At 47.0% G+C, this 21059-nt stretch overlaps 1 protein-coding gene across 5 annotated transcripts in view; it reads left to right on the top strand.

The window, feature by feature from the left end:
- The first annotated feature begins 2828 nt into the window (after positions 1-2828).
- The window catches only part of ABR (ABR activator of RhoGEF and GTPase), a 186208-nt gene continuing 167977 nt past the window's right edge, over positions 2829-21059 (top strand). For 2 of the 5 annotated variants that reach the window (XM_045164934.1, XM_045164933.1), the window contains exon 1: positions 2830-4088. In XM_045164934.1, coding sequence (XP_045020869.1) covers positions 3020-4088 — 1069 coding nt within the window. In that variant the 5' untranslated portion in view covers positions 2830-3019. Of the gene's footprint in view, positions 4089-21059 lie in introns of all 5 variants that reach the window. The other 3 variants (XM_045164932.1, XM_045164930.1, XM_045164931.1) reach the window with 3 other exon arrangements.

Genomic DNA, 21059 nt, shown 5'->3' with positions numbered 1-21059 from the left:
ATGGCAATCGGTCACAAACAGTAATGAGTCATACCAGTGACACACTAAATTAAAAAAAGAAGAAAGAAAGAAAAAGGAAAAAGGAATGTTGGAAAACTGAGTAAACACAGACTTTGTCCAGGAAGGAAATGCCAGAGTTGAGAAGTTTCAGTGGGAAGCACATTAGCTCCCAGCCTGGAGTGATTCACAATTGGAGTAGGAATTGCAAGGTGAGAATCCAGTCATCTGCCTGTTCATTCATTTCATTCAACAGTTATCAGCTATCTCTCAATCATGCTCTGCAAGAAGCAGCAAGAATACACACGTGGAAAAGACACAATCCCTGACCTTGAGAGCAGCTGTGAAAGAAAGGGAAACAAAGATGTCACTGATAATTGCCATAAAGTGGAACAAGGGCAAAAAGATAAAGCTTTGTATAAGATGAAGTGTGACATAAAGAGAAGGGAGAGGGACCAGAAAAGGTTTCTCAGAGATACAGCCGTATCGGAGAGTTGGAGCCCCCAGGCAGCAGGTAGTTGTGCCTGTGTGGAGGGACAGGAGTTCTAAGGAAGAGGAAAACGGTACATTTAAGAACAAGATGTCTTTGCGACTTCCCTGGTGGTCCAGTGCCTTCCAATGCAGGGGCCCCCAGGTTTGATCCCTATTTGGGACCCTAAGAGCAGCAGCGGGACAACTAAGCCCGAGCGCCACAAATAGAGAGAAGTCCACGTGCTGCAAGGAAAGATCCCACGTGCTGCAACTAAGACCTCACACAGCCAAAAATAAAGTAAATAAATAATTTTTTTTTTTTTTAAAAGAACAAGATGTCTTTGGGGACAGCATGGAGTTGATAAAGCTTAAGCCTACAAGGAAGGCAGAGAGGTGGGTAGAGACCAAAAGTGGGAAGATCTCCTTTGTGGGAGAGGAGTCTGGACTCCGTCCTGGAGGTGTGAAGAGCCACGGGGTGGGGGTGGGGGGTGGGGAAGGGTTTGAACAGAAGAGTGACACTATCTCATTTGTGGTTGCATGCCTGCTCATTCACTTCAGTCATGTCCAACTCTTGTGACCCCATGGACTCATCTGTCTCATGGACCCACCAGGCTCATCTGTCCATGGGATTCTCCAAGCAAGAATATTGGACTAGATTGCCATGCCCTCCTCCAGGGGATCTTCCCCATCCAGGGAACAAACCCCAGTCTCCTGCTTTGCAGGCGGATTCTTTATTGCTGACCCACCAGGGAAGCCCCATTTGTGGTTAAGAAATATCTTTCTGATATCTTTCCATTAACCAGCCTTGAGGGACAGCCTGAAAGGGATTGAAAGGTGGAAGAAGGATGGTCTGTTCAGATGGTTTATATGAGCAGCCAGTGGTGAGAACTTGGAGAGGAGGGGTCACTGAGTTTAACTCCAGTCCCCAAAGGGCACTGTGGCCAGGAAGAATTCCTAGCTGCCAAGTCACTTAAGCCTCTTACAGGATCAAATTCCTCATCCTTAAAATGAAGAAAATGTGAGTCACCAAAAAGGTCCTCCCTTGTAGAGAGCATGAGACAGTTGATCAGGCCCTCTCTCCGCAGACAGTGGGACCTCACCAAGGACCCTGCAGAAGGGGTGCAGCCAAGTGTGAAGAGGTGGTGAGGCGGGAGCCCTCCCTCTGCCCCACTCCCAGTGTCAGCCCAGCCCCCGGTCCCCAGCTCCTTTCTTCTTCTCTTCAGAGGAATTGTTGAGGCCACAAAGAGGAAGCAAAGTGGAGGGTCCTCTTAGACGCCCAGGTCAGCGTCTAAGTCCCCTGCCAGCCCTGGTTTGATTCAGTCACAAGGAGTCACACGGGGGTATCCTCAGCTTTGAAGTCACAGGGGCCTCTAAGCAGAGCCACTTGGAGCTGTCATCCTTGCCCGTGTCTCCCCTGAAAAGCTCTAGTGAGCAGTGGAGAGAAAGCTTTAACGGATCTCAAACACACACACACACACTTACACAGTCTCATCCCGTTTTGGATTAAGGAGCTTGGTGATTTTGGACATGTTAATTGTGTGTGTATGCTTAGTCGCTCAGTTGTGTCCGACTCCTTGGGACCCCATGGACTGTAGCCCACCAGGCTCCTCTGTCCATGGGGATTCTCCAGGCAAGAATGCTGGAGTGGGTTGCCATGCCCCCCTCCAGGGGATCTTCCCAACCCAGGGATCGAACCCAAGTCTCCCTCATTGCAGGCGTATTCTTTACCGTCTGAGACCCCAGGAGGCCCGAGTTAGTAGTTCAACGCGCTCAATAAATCCAAGGCAGGGACAACCCCGCCGGTTCGCCGACGGCTCCCTTGGACACCTGCCCTCGCCGCACGGCCACACCACCTTTCCCGCACCTTTTCCTTCTCGGTCCCAGGCGCCGCCCTGACCCGGACAGGCGAGACTGCGGAGGCCCGGGCGGCTGAAGGTTGGCTGCGGCCCAGGGCGCCCCCGCGCGCTCCCTCCCCGCCGCTCTCGCCTCCCCGGCCTCGCGGCCCCGCGCTCGGGAGCGGAGAGCCTGTGCGGTCTGCGCCGGCGGCGGCGGGAGCTGCGCAACGGTACTGGCTGGGAAGGTGCGAGTCGGGCCCACGGCGGCCACCTACGGGGTGGGCTGCTATGCAGGCCCGCTCCGCCGGGCTCTCTCGCAGCCTCCCAGCTGCCCGCGCCGCCCAGAGGCGCCCGCGAGGCTCCGCCCCCGCCGCGGCTCTCCAGACGTCGGAGCCCGGGGGCCGCCGGGCACTGAGCTCCGACCGCAGACCGCGGGCTCCTCGCGTCCTGCCCCGGGGGGCGGACCCAGGGCCTCCGGGCCCCCGCCTCCGCCGCCGCCGGTGGCCGCTGACGTCAGGGAGGCGAAACCCAGAAGAAGAAAAGGGCTCGAGGGCGGAAGGGGAAAAAAACTTTATTATTATTATTTTTTCCCTTATTTTCTATCTGGAGCAGAAGTGAAGAGCAGGCGACTGCGTCAGCGCGGAGACAGCCGGGCGCGACCCCAACCCGCTGCGCGCGGAGGCGCTGGGCCCCGGAGGCCCGAAGGGGCGCCCGGCATGTGGGACCCCCAGGACTTTGAGCGCCACTGGCGGGCCGAGTTCCCTGGGGAGGAGGTGCCCGTTATGCAGCTGGACTCGGTGCTGGACATGGAACGCGAGCTGGAGCGCAGCAAACTCAAACTGAAGTGGCTGCAACAGGTGCTGGCCGAGGAGAAGTTCAAAGCCGTCTACCTGCAGGCGGCCCTGGAGAAGCGGGACCTCGGCTGCGGGCGCCCGGAGGGCGGACTCGGCGACTGCGGGAGAGCCTCCGCGGAGGAACAGGCGCCGGCCCGACCGGAGCGGGAGCCGCCGCCGCCGCCGCCGCCGCGGCCGCAGCGCGAGGAGGAGGGCGCATTGGGCGGCGGTGATGGAGACCCCCGGGGCCCCTCGCTCCCCGACCCGGCCGTGGCCGCCAAGACCGAGAGCCCCCCCTACGCGTGCCTGGACCTTCCCACGTGGCCCGGGGCGGCGGGGGCCGGGGGCGCGGTGCGCAGCCTGACCGCCGCCATCCACCAGCAGCTCCTGCAGCCTCGCCTCCTCTTCAGGCCCCGGGAGGACTGCGCGCCCCCAGGCCACCATGGCACGGCTCCCGGCGCCCGGAGAGAGGAGCGGTCAGCCGGGCTCCGCGCGGGGCGGGGCTCGGAGGAGGGCGAGGCGGACGCCGCCTCGGGCGCGGACGATGGGGGCGACAGCAGTGACCACGATTTCGAGATGGTGGATCTGAACGAGAAATTCGCCCTCAGCCAGTTGCTTGTGGCCCCTTGCCGGCTCGGGACCTGCGATGAGGCCGAAAAGCCGGCGCGGGCGTACGGTTCCCATCGCTGGATGCACCTGATCCTCGGGGGCCGGCGGCAGGTGCGCGGGGGTCGGGACCTGGAGCAACTGGAGGCAGAGGCCAAGGACGGGCGGGGCTCGCCCCCGGCGGGAGAGGAGCCCCCCCGGCGTCGGGCTCGCGAGCACCTCCCCCAGTGGCGGCGCAAGAGGTTCCTAGGGCTGCCCGAGCGGGATTCGCCCAGCCACAGCTCGCCCGAGAGGGGCAGTGACTGCAGCCGCAACAGCTCCGACCACGAGGACGGCTCCTTTGCAGGTAGGCGCACCCCTGTGTGCATCCTCGCCTCTTGTATCCTGTATCTTGAATCCCCCACCCCTTCCTGGCACACCCTGATGGTCCTGTTTGGCCTCAGACGCCTGAGCAGAAGGGAGATATGATTTACGTGTGTACCTTGAAGGCACTTGTAGAACTTAAAAATGATGGTGCAAAGTGGATTTCTGTTGGGCGAGTTTGAGAAAATAAACATTATGACGATGACAGGGAATGAAAAGATGATGCCCTCGACCACACCGTGGGAGGAATCTTTCACTTGGGGCCTCAGCCTTTCTACTTCATTGCAGCATCACCGCCACCCCACCTCCAACTCATCCTCGCAGGTCGGCTAGGTTCCTCGGCGCCACAACTGATATCCTTCCCTGCACAGACTCCAGCGGTTCCCATTTCCCCAGATTCCTCGATATGGAAGTCTCAAACTTCCACTTAATTTTCTGAACGGCTCTCGCATTTTCTCCAGCCTGTAGCTTGTGTTCTGGCCAAAATGAAGGAAGCGCTCACGTTGGGAAAGGTCCATTATACCCTCAGCACCCGCTTCCTTTGCTGACTGTCTCCTTCCTAGAAGGCAGCGCCTGGTCTGTCAGCTTCCTAGGAGCCTGAGTGGGAAGGGGAGGGCTTAGAATCATAGAGTTTTTGAGCTGGCAGAATGGCCAGAGATCATGCCTACAGCCGGGCCTTCCTTTGATAACGGAGGAAACCTAAGCTCAGAAAGATTAAGTGCTTGTTGGAGCCAGCTGGGACCTCCCCTGGGGCCTCCTGTCATTTTCTTGTTTCTCCTCATATCTGCCTTCTCTTCTGAGGACCTGGGCTTAGCCATCTTGCAGTGGAATCCCCTTTCAGTGGTCAGCACGGTGCCTTGCATATCAGTTCAGTTCAGTCGCTCAGTCGTGTCCTACTCTTTGAGACCCCATGAATCGCAGCACGCCAGGCCTCCCTGTCCATCACCAACTCCCGGAGTTTACCCAAACTCATGTCCATCGAGTCGGTGATGCCATCCAGCCATCTCATCCTCTGTTGTCCCCTTCTCCTCCTGCCCCCAGTCCCTCCCAGCATCAGGGTCTTTTGCTCAATACGTATTTATTGAATAAATGGATGATTGTATTGAATTGAATGCAGTCTTCTGCCCACCCAGCTCCCCACAGGTCAAGAATGGGAAAGGGGTCCAAGAGGAGAAGACAGATAGGAATGTGGGCTGTCCTGTGACCAACCCTCTGCTGCCCCAGGGACTGTCAGAGTCTCCTCAGCCATAGGGAAAGTATAAACTGTCCTCTGGTTGGGTCAAGCCAGGAACTTAAGATGTTTTCCCTGTTCAGTGAAGGATTAAAAAAAAAAGAAAGAAAGAAATCACTGATGCTGGGATTCTTCCAAAATCTCCATTATTAGATCTTATCTGGGTGAGCTTGCATTTGAATGAAAAACTGTCCACTTTGCTAAAAGCACATTTGGAAGGGCCATCAAGTCATCTGTTGTGATCAATTACGCTTATTCATTAGCAGAGATTGGCTGCTTCTCCCATAGGCAATGCTTTTGCTGCCCATGCTAGTAACATTTTTATGTGCCTCCTTTAACTTAGAGTCTGAAGATTTCATTCTAGTGCCAAGTTCCAAATGCCCTCCATAGAGACTACCCAAGGGGCCCAGGGCCGCTTTAGAGCTGGCTGCAATCCCGTCTCCCCCCAGACCCACATCAATCAGTCTGCCAGGTGTGCCTGATGCACTGCTTTTCCCCCAGGTAGTGGTTTGATTTCTGTTCTCTCCTCTCTCCTTAAGGGCACTCTAGCACATAGAGCACCTTGATTCAGGTTGGGAACTAATTCCCTCTGCCCTAACGATTTACAAGAGGTGGTCTCTCTGGGTGGACCAACGATAAAAAAAAAAAATTTCCCTTCCTCTGAATTGAGGACTCCAGCCAGGGCACATGTCTAGCACTCATGGCATTGGCTCATGGTGCCTGGGCTGGTTTTCAGGCTCCATTCCAGGACCCTTCTGCAGGGCAGGCTTGTGTAGGGAGCCCTTGGAAAGCTGCGTGTGGGGGCCCTGCCTCGTGTCTCCCAAACCTTCCCAGTGAGGAAGCGAATAGAGGTGGACATGCATATTCATACAGGCATGCAAAACATCCATGCACTCCTATAACAGGTATACACGCGTGCACGTGGTCACATACGAGTGTCACGTGCACAGAGTCTAGGCAGAAGAGCCTTCAGACATACAGAGGGCGCTGGAGTAGAGAGGTTAGAGGACAGGCTTTTCCAGCTGTGGGTGACAGCCAGCCCACTGGAATCAGCATGATGGGGAGAGAAAGCGTCATAGGCCTTCTCTGGCTGCCTGCCCTTGGCCTTCCCTGCTTCACTTCTCTCCATAGCTCTTGCCAAATTACCATCTCAGATGCTACAATTTTGCACGTGGATCTTATTCATTCTCTCTCTCTGGTAAAATGCAAGCTCCAAAGGGCCAGGATTTTTATCTCTTATCCACTGACATAGCCCCAAAGCCTAAGAGTGTCTAACACATAATAGGTGTTCCATAAATATTTGTTGAGTGATAGTTTTTTTTTTTTAATGGAATGGAATAAAATGGAAAACATCAGAGTGCATTGCACACAGTAATGGTGAGTAGTGGTCTACTTTAAAACTTTGTTTCGGTTCTGTATACTTGTGAATGTATACTGGGTGCTGATGTAGAATGTATTTCATGCTAAGGGCTGGTTCTAAAGATTTGAAAATGCTGATAAAGACCGTGGGCTCTGAAGCTAGACTGCTTGTATGACCTTGGGAGAAGTTATTTGAATTTTCTGTGTTTTGGTTTTCTCATCAGTTAAATGGGACTAATAAACACAGGTGACATCATACCATTGATATGAAGAATAAATGGGATATCATTTCTAGAGGGCTTTGAACAGGGCCTGGCAATAATAAGTACCCATAGTATTAACAAACTACAACTAACTACAACTCTGGGTTGTTTTGTTTGAGTCAGTGCTTCAGAGCTTTCCACTCTCAGATCATTCTGGATCACAGGTGGTTTGGGTTTTTGTGGTTTTTTTTTTTTTCCTAGCCAGGCTCTGACTCTTTCTAGAACCTTCCAGAAGGAGGGCAGGACCCAGGGCAGGGTGGAGATCTTGGCTTATGAGGCTCTCTGGCTGGATTGGCCCTTAAGCTCCTCCCTCCCCACCAGGAATCATGCCCATTGTCACTACTTAGAGAGCCTCACCCCATCGGGTTTTATTGCACAATTCAGGCTTTGCTTTCCTCTCAGAGTTTCAAGAAGAGAGAGCACGTGAGACCTCACATAAAAAGGCCCAAAGGCAGAAGTGCCTTCCTCCTTAGAAAAGGGTCGCTTTCTCTCAGCTGAGCGGCAGACCTCCATACCAAGACACATTTGAGTTTGTTCTACACATAATAGACAAATCAGGCTTTGAGTTAGAATGCCAGTTCTTCTTTCTTTATTTTTTAAAAGTGTTTATTTATTTGGCTGCCACAGGTCTTAATTGCAGTGCATGGCAAGGTGGATTCTTAACCCCTGGACCATCAGGAAAATCCCTAGAATACTAGTTCTTTTAGTATCTTCCAGTTAGCATCTTATTGCCCTGTTGGTACTGAGGCCATGGATGGCATGAATGAAGGCGGCGATGCGAATGGGGTGGGGGTGGGGGTGGGGACTGCAGAGCTAGAATCAGCCGTGTTGGGTCACATGTGCTGTGAAGACAGACCCACGTGTGTGCCCAGGCTCAGCCCCGCAGCAGGCGTGAGGCCGTGAACGAGCCGCTGGCCTTTCTACATCTCAGTCTCTAGTAACAGAAATAACAAGAATAGCAAATGCTTCCTGAGGGCTTGCTTTGTGCCTGTTCCTGTTCTAAGCATTTTACACGTGTTAACTCATGTATACCACACACCAGTTTCATAAGACGGGCCCTACTACTGTTTCCATTTTATGTATGAGAAGCATGAGGCTCAGAGGGCTTAAATAAACCTGCCCAGGGTCACCCAGCTTGGGTACCTTGGTAACCCACAAGGTTACCCTAAGTGGCACTTAGGATTTGAATGCACGCAGTCTGACTTGCAAGTTTGTGCCTTTAAACACCAAGCTATACTGCCTCCAATGATAGCATTTACATCTCAGGGTAGTTATGAAAATGACATACAATAAAATACTTAAAGAGTTGACGACTTTATTCACACACTGACCTTTAAATGCATATGTGTGTATATATGTATATTCATTATTATTATTTTGTCACTAAAGTCCCCAACAGACCCCAGTTCATCTGCTGAGGTCAACCATGAGGGCTGCCGCTTGCCCATGGGACTCCTTGTGGACTTGGCCTCACAGGCGAGCAGTCTGCCTGCTAGATTTTAGGTCTCCCCGCCTCAGCTGGGAGCTCTTGGGCTCCCAACAACTGGCCAGCCACAGGTGGAGGCCCTGGTATTTTCACTTTCATGTTGGCATGCTTCTGTATCACCCCTGCTATCTGCCCCCTGGGTGACATGTCCTTCTTCAAACTTTATGTGTTCCTTCTGTAGACTATGGCGTCCCCTCTGCCACACATGGACCAAAGTGCACTCACTCTCCCAGCAAAAGCCCACATCAGGCGTCCTTTTGATTGGCAGCACCATTCATCTGGTATTCTGATCGTCGTTCAGATGACGAAGTAAATATCACTAATATTTTAAATTGGTAACATTTTTTTTTGCTTGCATTAAACTTGGCTTAGTGGAGGACAGTCTTATTTTTGCTGGCCCTCAAAAATCCTTCGTTCATTTACTCATCCATTCCACTCAACAAGGATTTATCTGAGTCTTGCTTTGTGCCAGGTCTGTGTTAAGGGTCAAGACTGCAAAAATCGGTGACCTACCCTCAAGGTTCTCGTTGGCCTTTTTGCTTCTAGGGTAGAAACTTTTTTGCTTCTTTTTAGATAAAGGAACAACTTTCCAGTTGTTAAATCCTGAAATGAGTGACTAAGTAAGGCCTGTCATTTAGAACCTCAGTGACATGCAAGGGCCTCAAATGAGAAAGGATCTTAGATTTGGTCTGAGAGTCTTCCTGCGCCTCCCCAGTCATATGAGGATCCTCGAGCCCTAAAAGTAATAACCTCAGGGTCACACGGTCATGACCCTCAAGCAGGGTCTAGGAGCCAGATCGGGGCTCTTTCCATTGTAGCCGATGGTCTTTTCTTTCTTGGAATTTTAAGCCGAGAACGCTTAAGATGTGAGTCCTGTCGAAATCATAGTAACAGGTGCAGCAGACTCTCTCATTTAACCTCATTTAGTGGGTGGAAGTTATTCTTCCCACTCTGCAGATGAATATGTGGAGGCTGGGAGAAGTGAAGACATTTACCCAGCCTCAAACAGCTTGTAGTGGAGACAGCATGGAACTTGGATCAGTCTTACAAAGCTGACACTTTCTAGCTTCCAATATGTAAGGCTTTCCTGAGCCTGGTGTAGATTTCCAGATTTCTCTACTTGGGAGGCCCTGGCATCAGATTCTGCCAGGCTACCAAGAGAGACTTTTTATTCTTAATCTTCATGGGAAATACATTTCCTACTAGGTACTCATGTTACCTAGTTTATTTGTAACCTGATGGGTTATTTTCTCTCTTCCCATTAGTGACTAATGAGATTTTTGCTTCAGGAAGAAATTCTTGTGTTTGGTGGCTGTGTCTGAATGTCTTAACTCAAAATTTTCAGCCTTAGATGTGATAATTTTTTTCCCCCATTCCCTGTTGTGGAGAGATATTAAAAAAACTGTTAAGAGATACAGGAGCTGGTGGCTGGCTACAATTCATTTGTAACCGAAGTGACGTGGATGGCATCACTGTTTGCTTGGTTTTCTAATGCTTATTCCACCATCAGCACTGTCTACGTTTCACGAACACCAGCCAGCCAGGCAGGTGTGGGTGAGCTTGTTAACAATGTCTTCCTCCTCTGCTGCTGCTGCTGCTAAGTCACTTCAGTCGTGTCAGACTCTGTGAGACCCCATAGACGGCAGCCCACGAGGCTCCCCCATCCCTGGGATTCTCCAGGCAAGAACACTAGAGTGGGTTGCCATTTCCTTCTCCAATGCATGAAAGTGAAAAGTGAAAGTGAAGTCACTGAGTCTAGTCCGACTCTTAGCGACCCCATGGACTGCGGCCCACCAGGCTCCTCTGTCCATGGGATTTTCCAGGCAAGAGTGCTGGAGTGGAGTGCCATTGCCTTCTCCAGTCTTCCTCCTCTACAAGTAGTAAATGCACCCAAGCCTGAAAACTTTTCCATTCCTCTGATCTGTTTTTCTTCTGATGAAGAGTCTATTCACAAAGCAGTTGGCTCTGTATTTAACTCTGCATCTTTGTGTATGTGTGTGTTGTTGTTTTTAATTAATTTATTTGGCTGAATGGGTTCTTAATTGTAGCACGCAAGATCTTTTAGTTGCAGCATGTGGGATCTAGTGTCCCTATCAGGGATCGAACCCGGGACCCCTGCACTAGGAGCTCAGAGCCTTAACCACTGGACCACCAGGGAAGTCTCTGGATCTTTGTGTTTTGAACTCAGGATCTTCATACCTTTTCCTGGCTTTGAAAGAATGGTGCAAACACTTTCCGCCTCTGAAGAATGGGCTGGATGTTGCCCAGCTTGCAGGGTTGTATGGCTTCCCTTGGACAAGTTACTGACTCTATCTCTCCCAATCCCCTGTCTGCCAAATGGGGGTGATAATGATAAGACTATATGATACTCTTGTCATGAAGCCACAGTCAGATAATGTGTGTAGAGTCCATACGCACACAACAGGGCACATAAGTGTTTAATAAATCTTAGATGGTGTTATTGTTACTGTCTTAAGTCCAGGAATTTTCAGTCGGCTGACCCAGGCCACAGCTCACACTTAATATTTCTTCATGGAACAAAGTTCCCTAAGCCTCTTCATCTGCCTCTTTCTCTCCTTTCTTACCTCGCTCCAGGTCCAGTGATGTTTTGCTCCTTCAGAGGGAGCAAATCTGTGGTCCCTAATCCTTCCCCAGTCAAGCCCTGTCTCCACTGCAAAACCATCACCTGTCTTCTCCTTACTTCCTGTTCTCTAGCCTCTCAGCTTCGGCCAGTGCCCATTCTTGTCAGTGTCTTCTCCAGTGCTTTTTCTGGCGTTTGAGATGCCCTCCCTCCTTCTCTTCCCCAGTTGTGAGTCCTTCCTTTAAGGCCTGGCTTTTTCTGTGGAAACTTGTATTAGTTAAGATTTGGGTTTGCTGCATTCAACAAAACCCCCCAAAAGCAAGATAGAGGTTTATTTATCTCTCATATAAAGAAATTCTAGAGACAGACAGTCCAGGGAGAGAATGGCGAGCCTATAATTGTCAGGAATCTACGTTTCTTTTTGCTTTTCTGTCTCAAGGTTCCTCATGGTCCAAAATAGCTACTGGAAATCCAGCCATCACATTCTTGTTTCAGACATGAATTCGAAGAAAGGGAAAAAGGACATAAGACTGAGTAGCAGCTGTTGGTCTGCCTTTTAAGGCACTTTCCTAGAAGCTTCTCTTGACAGTTTTTGTTTAGAGTTCACTAGCCATCTCTAGCTACAAGGGAGGCTGGGAAATGTAGTATTTTATCTGGGCATATGGCCACCTCAAATAAAATAGGGTCTCTGTTGCAAGGAAAAATGGAAGAATTGATATTGAGTAGGCAACTAGCAGCTTCTGGCACAAGCCTTTTCCAAGTCCTCCAACCCATCTTGTGGTTCCTCGAGTGAGCCCCATACTTACACAGTTGTTTTATTATTGTGCCATCTATTGATTCATTGACCCAGTGAACAAATAACAACGGAACCACTGCTCTGTGCAAGGCACGATGCCTTTATATGTTTACTCTGAAGTGTTGCTCTCAAACTAAGAGGTTAGCTGGCTCCTCGAAGCAGGGATCATGGCTTATTCTTTTTCTCCCTCACAACAGTATCTATCTTTCACAAGGTTGGGTGCACAACAGGTACTTGATAAGTTGTTTAGTCACTAAGTCATGACCGACTCTTTTGTCATCCCATGAACTGTAGCCCGCCAGGCTCCTCTGTCCATGGGATTTCCCAGGCAAGAATACTGGAGTGGGTTACCATTTCCTTCTCTAGGGGATCTTCCCTTGATAAGTAGCCGGTTGATTTTCTAAGAGTCACAAAGGAGAAGCTCAGTGGAGACTTAAATTCCAGCGTGGTACTGTGCCCGACGATTCTGGTTATGTAAGATTTGTTTTGGGTTCAGTCTGGTTTTGAGGAACCATAGCAAGAGTGGGATCTGGGTCACCTCTAAACATCAGGGCTGGGTGTTGTGGCCACACAGACTTGACCAGGTGTTGAGGTGGATTTGGCTATTTAGGAAACGATTCTGTTTGGATTCTAAACTAGAATTATAAGCAGAAATGTCTGTGCCTGACCGACTTTCTTTACCACTGCTCTGTCTGTGTAGCTGTTTTTTCCATTGCGTGAATCGCTCGTTATTTCTGCACTGCGGAGCTGCAGAGTAAATCTGCAGTCTTTCTGCAGTGAGCAGAGCTTTGGTTCGTGTTCCTGTCTTCCCATTTGATCCCTGCTCTTGTCTGCCTGAGATAAGACTGTCTGAAGGGAGGTTGCCTAGAGCTTATGTCGCGTCTTGCGGCTGCTGTGAAAATGATTGTTTTAAAAATTTTATTGGCACTTAGGAAGAAAGAAACTAGAAGATATTTTGCTTCTACTACCTGCAAGGCACTGTGTTAGATGCTTAACCTATGTGATCACATTTAATATTCAGAACAGTCTACTGTTCTTTTCTTACTATAAAAGAGGTGATACTGTTCTCTGTTTTGCAGTTGAGAAAACAGACCTGTTAACCAACAAGCCCAAGTTTGCTTAGGGCTAAGTGGTGGGATTGTTTATTCTCCCATCCAAATAATTAACTAATTGATTACTTTTATTAAGAGATAATTCACATGCCATAAAAATCACCTGTTTAAAATGGACAGTCGAGTTTTGTACTGTATTCACCAAGTTGTATAATCGTCACTCTGTAATTCTAGACCTTTCCCACCAGTCAAGTGGGACTGTTTTGAGTCCAGGCTTCTCCTACAACTGTGCCGTTTCATCTAATTTGCCACATGCAGTGATTTAAAATAACTAGACCGGATTTGGGGCAACATCAGGGCTAGTTTGGGTGAGATATGTACATAAAAAGAGCATTGCCTGTTAAGTCGCTTTCTTTCCATTACTGTAGCAGTCCTGGTGTCCCTTTGAATTGCTGCAGAGTGGGGGTGGCTTTAATTTCTCTGGGCCCCATCCCTGCTTGTGTTGCCTGAACTTGGAGCAGGGGGCAGAAAATCCCTCATTCCTGCCCTGGGAATGTGATTGACATGGTGAGAGGCACCCTTATACTGACCTGTATCTTATTTGTCTCTGTAGCCCCAGAATATCATAGTTCTTGACATATAGGAGGTGCTTATAAATGTTCGTGAATATGCAGAGGTTTATTCCATTACCTCTAATCTAAATCACTGCCATAACTTATTGTTCTGCCCTTAGCCTTTCTCCTCCAGCCCCAGTTATCTTCTGTGTTAAAGACAAAGTGATTATTCTAGTTCCTAAATCGAATGAGATTAGACAGACTGAAGTGATCATACTAGCTGTCTGGCCCTTTAAAAGACTTTCCCCCAAGTCCTACCTAGCAACTGTTACTTCCATGCTATTGGCCAACACTGAGTAGAATGGCCTGAGCTGCCAGGAGGGCTTAGAGAATCATGAATTTTCAGTCTTCAGCATCTATAGTAAAGAATGTTAAGGGAGAAGGGGAACTGTGAATGGCTTTTGGAAAACCAGTGCAGTGTTGGCCCCACAATCCTTGCCTGAACTTGCACATTCATTTGAACAGTTGTAAAATGGATTAAAATGGTTTGCCTCTCTGTTCCCCTGCTGGATTTCAAGTCCCTAAATTGTGTACATTAGAAGATGATCATTTTAGAAAATTCTAGTATTCCTGCCTCTAACACAATGCTGGCATATTGTATTTAATGAACAATAAGAGAAAGACTGTGGGCTTCCTTGGTAGCTCAGTGATAAAGAATCCACCTGCCAATGCAGGAGACACGAGTTCATCCGTGAGTTGGGAAGATCCCCTGGAGAAGGAAATGGCAACCCATCCAGTATTCTTGCCTGGGCAATCCCATGGACAGAGGAATTTGGTGGGCTACAATCCACAGGGTCGTAAAAGAGTTAGACATGACTTAGCGACTAAACAACAAGAGAAAGATTGTTTATTTTTCAAGTAAGAATTTCATGGACAGACTACTGGGGTCTTTAGCATTTAACACCTTTTTCATTTTCTCTGCCTCTTCTTCTTTACTTCCCCTTCTCCTCTTCTTCTTTTTTTTTGGACCAGTAGGACCAATTGGTGATGTATTCTAGAGCTTATGATTCTCAAGGGCTGTGTTGTGTTTTTTTCCTGAAGCCATTTTCAAACATCACCATTTCAAACACACCCCAGGGAGATTTTGAAATGTGCCCTCTGGCTTGCTACCATATCTACCCTACCTATCGAGAATTGGCCATTTTGCATCCCTCTTTCTGATAGGAGTGTGTTGTTTCTTGAAGGTGGTCAATGCAATACTTCAGATCTGCCCAACTAGGCCTTCCCCAGCTAATGAAGATTTGTGCTTGTCATTAAGACCATAAACTAAATATTTAGATTCTCCTTTGCTGTCTAGGAACACGGTAGGTAGGATTATATTCATGATTCCTTTCAAAATGAGTAGGACTGTTTGCCTAGTTCTAACCAGTGAGTTTGAATGGAAATGATGTGTGCAACCTCCAAACCAGACCATTTAGTGTTGGAGTGAGACCCTTCAGAGCACTCTTTTTCATTGGCTACTGCAATATATGCTGTTCCAAACACTAGCAATTCCGTTATCCTGGGTCTTAGAGGGAGGGCAATACAGAGCAGAGCTCCGATTCAACCCTCAGTGGCTATGTCCTGGAGTAAGAAATAAACTATTGTTATCTTAAGCCACTGAAATGTTGGGTGCTATTTGTTACTGCAGCATTACCTCATTTATCTTGACTGATACAAACACCTGAGTTATATTCATACAGAAGAATGGCTCCCTGAGCCTCAAAAATCAAAGTAATGTCCTGGAAATCTCCAAGTTCCCTTCTCACTAAGGCCAAGTGGTAACCATAGCTGTTTGTTTATGTATTTGAGAGGGTGGGTCTCAAAAGTGTGAAAAACAATGTCAGAAATGGCTGAACAGTTTCACCATTGTTTCATTCAGTGATTTGCTAGAAGGATTTATAAGACTCAGGCTTCCCTGATAGCTCAGTTAGTAAAGGATCCACCTGCAATGCAGGAGACCCCAGTTCAATTCCTGGGTGGGGAAGATCTGGTGGAGAAGGGATAGGCTACCCACTCCAGTATTCTTGGGCTTCCTTTGTGGCTCAGCTGGTAAAGAATCTGCCTACAATGCAGGAGCCCTGGGTTCAATCTCTGGGTTGGGAAGATCCTCTGGAGAAGGGATAGGCTACCCACTCCAGTATTCTGGCGTGGAGAATTAGGGTCACAAAGAGTCGGACACGACTGAGCGACTGAACTGAACTGAACTGAACTGAGTTGGACTTGACTGAGTGACTTTCACTTTTACTTTATAAGACTCAGTAGCAGACTATACTCATGACTAAGATTTTTTTTACAGAGGATTCAGAGAAAAAGCAAGAAAAAAATGTGTGTATCAACAGACCCCACAGAGGTCCAGCACAGGCCTTTGATGCCCTTCCTTGTCTGAGGCCGTGTTAGAATGTTCTAACAGCAAACTATTAATATGAAACGTGTGGAATATCTTCCCTCAAAGCAGTCTGTTTGAATCTCAGGTTTGAATTGTTTTTTAACCATAAAGAATAGATTACCTCTATGCAAATTATTTTATTTGATTGACAGAATAAAACATAGTTTATGGTAATAATATTTTATCCTAGTATTTACTCAAATAAACAACCCAACTTTATACCTAGAGGAGTTAGAAAAAGAAGAACAAATGAAACCTGAAGTTAATGGAAGTAAAGAAATAATAAAGATCAGAACAGAAATAAATGAAATATAAAACTACATTAATTCTATAATAAATATAGAATTAATTCTATATGGAATTAAATTATAGAAGTAGAAAAGATCAATGAAACTAAGACCAAATTCTTTGAAGAGATAAACACAACTGATAAAGCTTTAGCCAGACTCATCAAAGGAAAAAGAGGACCCAAATAAGTAAAATCAGAAATGAAGACAGAGAAGTTACAGCCAATACCAGAGAAAATATGAAGGATCACAAGAGATTATTGTGAATAATTATGCACTGGCAAAATGGAAAACTTAGAAGAAATAGATGAATTCCTAGAAACATACACTCTCCATGATTGAATCAGGAAGAAATAGAAAATATGAACAGACTACTACCTGTAAAGAAATTAAATCACTGATTAAAAACAACAACAAAAAGCTCTCAATAAACAAAAGTCTAGAACCAGGAAGCTTCATAGGTGAATTCTACCAAACATTTAAGGAATTGACATGTACCCTTCTCAAAGTGAGGGCTTCCCTGGTAGCTCAGCTGATAAAGAATCCTCCTGCAATGTGGGAGACCTGGGTTTGATCCCTGGGTTGGGAAGATCCCCTGGAGAAGGGATAGGCTACCCACTCCAGTGTTCTGGCCTGGAGAATTCCATGGACTATATAGTCCATGGGGTCACAAAAAGCTGGACACAACTGAGTGACTTTCACTTCACTTCTCAGAGTATTCGAAAAATTTAAGAAGCAACACTTCTGAACTCATTTGATGAGGTCAGCATCACCCTGATACTAAAACCAGATGAAGATACCATAAGAAAAAGAAAATTATAGGCCAGTATTATTGATGAACATAGATGCAAAAGTCCTCAACAAAATATTAGCAAACCAAATTCAACAGTACATTAGAAGGATGGTACACCATGATCAAGTGGCATTTATCCCAAGGTAGCCAGAATGATTTAATACCTGCAAATCAGTCAATATGATGAACCATATTAACAAATTAAAAAATAAAAATTATATGATCATCTCAATAGATGCAGAAAAAAGCTTTTGATAAAATTCAACATCCATTTATGGTAAAAGATGTCAATGTAGTTAGTATAGAGTGAACATAACTTAACATAATAGAGACCATTTATGACAAACCTACAGCCAGCATTGTACTCAAAGCTGAAAAGATTTCCTCTGAGATCAGGAACAAGACAAAGATGCCCATTCTTACCACTTTTATTTAACATAGTATTAGAAGTCATAACCATAGCAATCAGACAAGAAAAAGAAGTGAATCCAGATTGGAAAAGAAGTGAAGCTGTCACTTTTTACAGATGACACGATACTATATAGAGAGAGAATCCTAAAGATACCACCAAAAAGCTATTAGAATAAAAGTTTTGAGGCTTTTTATGAGGAACTGGTCACATGGGCATATTTGTGCCAATCATGGCAACCAAATATAGGGACCCTCAAAATGTAGCTAGATTGCATTACCAATCTTGATATTTGTGCACTGCTGACAAGAATGGTCCATTGCTCCAGATGCAAAATCATGAAAAGGACACTAGAAGTTTAAAACCATGTGGATTATGCATGTGTGATCAGTCATGTCCACCACAGTGTCATTGTTCTAGTAGAATATTAACTTATTTATGACAATGGAATGCACAGGGATTTGGCACATTTGGAATTAGCATGACACTCAGAAAAGTTCCAGAAGTACAATGCAATTTTCCGGCATCTTTGTCTGTTGATTAGATTTGGGGGGCCTTCCTCACAACCTACTCAACCACTTATACTATTATTTCAAGTCATAAAGAATAGACTTTTTGAAACTATCAGTCTGTAATTTGGGAATACCTGAGTATAATGATATTGTTTCGCCATTCTGAGTGTTTAGTAGAAGTATATATTACACACATACTTTAATCAATACAGCCCCATGAGGCTAAGTATTATTATTCTTATTCTATAATAATAATGTCTAGAAACATTGAGTCACTCAATGAGTGACTTACCCAGTGAGTCACTCAGCTAATAAGGAACAGGGTTACGATTAGAGCCCAGCTCTTTCTGGAGTCAAAGTTAGTCTACTCCATCTCGCCACTAAATCTTCATGTTTCCAGGCTACAGCTACTCATTTCTAAAATAAGGTGATTGGACTAGCTGATGTTCCAGGCCTAATTTCATGAACACTAGTAAATTAGATGGGCTGGGACTCTGTACCAATGGTTTTAAGAGCTTGGCTTTGAATCAGAAGAACCTATTTTGGATCCAGGCTGTAGGCTGCTTATTATTTTGTGCCCTTAACCAAATTACTTCATTTTTCTATGAACCTATTTTCTTTTCTATACAACAGAGATAATCATATCTCACCTGATGTTATAAAGATTAAATGAAATAATATACGGAAAATATGTAGCATAGGGTCTGGCATACAAGAAGCTCTGCATAAGTGTACAGTCACTGATATGGTGCTCAGGAGCATGCGGTCTAGGACCACATTGCTTGGGCTTGATTCCCAAGTTTGCCACTTAACTGCTGTGTGACTTTGAGCTAACTGAAATTTTGGGGGCCTTAGTTTCCTTATCTTGGAGAATGATAATAATATGATGAATACCTAATTAAATTGGTATGAAGATTAAATAACCTGATATATAAAGCACTTAGCACCTGACATGTAGTAAACAGTATATGTTGGCTAATTTTATTATTATTATTATCACAGACATTACTGGTTTGGCCATGCGCATGAAATATGTGCATGAAATAGATGGTAAGAGGATCGTGCTCATCTTGTTGCCTGGTCATATCCTTAATTGAAACCCGAGGCTCCTGGAAATCCTGCAGTTTGAATAATCCAAGAGCTGAAGCAGTGGAGCGTCCAATTACGGATGCTTCACAGCTGCAGGCCGGGGAGGAAGGTGAGGGCTCAGCACTGTCGAGCTGAGGTTGTGGTCCTATTAGAAGAAAGCCCTGCTTTGTATGCAGCTGCCTTGCCTTCAGTTTGGCTGCATAATTGTGCCTTTTTGTTTTATTTTAAAGCATCTCGAGGAATTCAGAGCCCTTTCCCGCTGACAGTCAGCCGAGAAGGCCACAGAGTGTCACATCTCTAACGAGCCTCTCGGCCACTCTGATGGCCCCGTGGAGGCAGCCAGGCGGGGAGCGCGCACACAGGCCCGTGCCCGCAGCCACAGGCTCCCTTTGAGCCCAGGCCACCATGCCGGACTTCATTATGGGGCTCCCCATGCACCCCCAGGACCCCCACGCCTGTCCTCATTGTCTCAGAAGGGCATGGTGTTCTTCCTGAATGCCGGGCTTGTTGGTAACCTTTGTGGGCTGGCAGTGAGAAAACGGAAATTAATTATTCATATCAGCGGGCCTGAAGGAGCTGTTGTTTGCAGAGTTGACGCTTCTTCTGGCTTCCAGACCCAGAATTCCCCGGGGGCCTTTGGACAAGCGGTAGACAGTGTGGTCCTTGGAGACAGCTGTTCTGAAAGCAGGAATGGCAAGTGGCTGGCCTGGCCCCGGGCTACATGCAGTCTGCTGATATGCTTTGTTTGGGCTGTAGGGGGTTAAAATTTTTTTTAATTGGGAGATTTCACATAAAATTTGGATTTTCTGAGTTTTCTTGAAAGATAGGAAGGTCAACAATACGTGTGAGTGGCACTGAGTAGCTGACCCCTTGAGACTGGACATGATTTCACTGATTGCCTCAGCTTCATCCACCTTTATCCACTCACACTGTGAGATGTGTGTGTATAGTGTGAACAGAGCTGCCTGGCCTTGCATCCTGCCTCTGCCACTTACTACCTGTGTGACTTTAGGCAAATTGCTTAAACTCTGTGGGCCTCAGTTTCCACATCTGCTAAATGGGGGTTATAATTGTTTACCTCGCAAATCTGTGAGAACTAAGTGAGTTAGAATAAGTGCTTAGAATAGAGTGTGCTTGTTACATAATAAGAATGACCTAGGTGTTCATATACGCTAGTATGACACTACATACCTGCCTAGCATTTTAGACATTTGAGATGATAATCAGAGTTTTCCATAGAAGAAAAAATTGTATTTATTACCTAGTGTGCCTCTTAACTCACTAATAAGTGTTTCCTCCCTCTTCCAGTCCCCAGTCTCAGCACCTTGGAATTAACATGCCCACTCTAACAAAATGCGTGCCTAGTCGCTCAGTCATGTCTGACTCTGAGACCCCATGGACTGTAGCTCGCCAGGCTCCTCTGTCCAGTCTTTTCCAGGCAAGAATACTGGAGTGGGTTGCCATGTCTTCCTCCAGAGGATCTTCCCCAGGGATCAAACCCAAGTCTCCTGCATCTCCTGCATTGGTGGGCAGATTCTTTACCACTGTGCCACCTGGGAAGCCCCTCTGTAACGAAGTATCAGCGGCTTAACAGGCTAAGTGTAGTGTCTGCACGTGTTCCTGGTGGGCTGGCTTGCTTCATGGTATTGCTGAGAATCCAGGCTTCCATACCCCCGTGGATCTACCCTCCTCTGGATCCCTGTCATTCTCAGTCGTCAGAGGGCACCTGGCAGCAAGAGAGTGAAGGCACACTTGCTTCTTAACTCTCTCAGCCCAGAACAGATGCCCATTTCTTCTGTTTATGTTCCACTGGCAAAGATGAAGTATGTGGCCCTCTTAGATGCAGGGGTCCTGGCATGTGTAGCCCCTGGTTGAGTAGTTGGTCCCCAGCAGCAGCCTTACTCTGGGGAGGGGACTGGGGCAGGAATCTCTGGTGGACCCTCACTTGTCTTTGCCACCAGGATCTGATTAAATAAGCCCCCAAATCAACATCTCCTTGGGCCTATTTTCTTCCATTTCACCTATGAAATGTCTGCAAGGGTGAGTGCATTGTTTTGGGGTTTTTTTTTGATGGGGGGAAGAAGAGAAGCAACCTTTTTTTTCATTTTATGCTT

Source organism: Bubalus bubalis, chromosome 3 (assembly GCF_019923935.1).
Source record: "Bubalus bubalis isolate 160015118507 breed Murrah chromosome 3, NDDB_SH_1, whole genome shotgun sequence".
Lineage (NCBI taxonomy): Eukaryota > Metazoa > Chordata > Mammalia > Artiodactyla > Bovidae > Bubalus > Bubalus bubalis.
The sequence above is the reverse complement of the archived record's forward strand: the minus strand, read 5'-3'. Positions and strand labels throughout refer to the sequence as shown.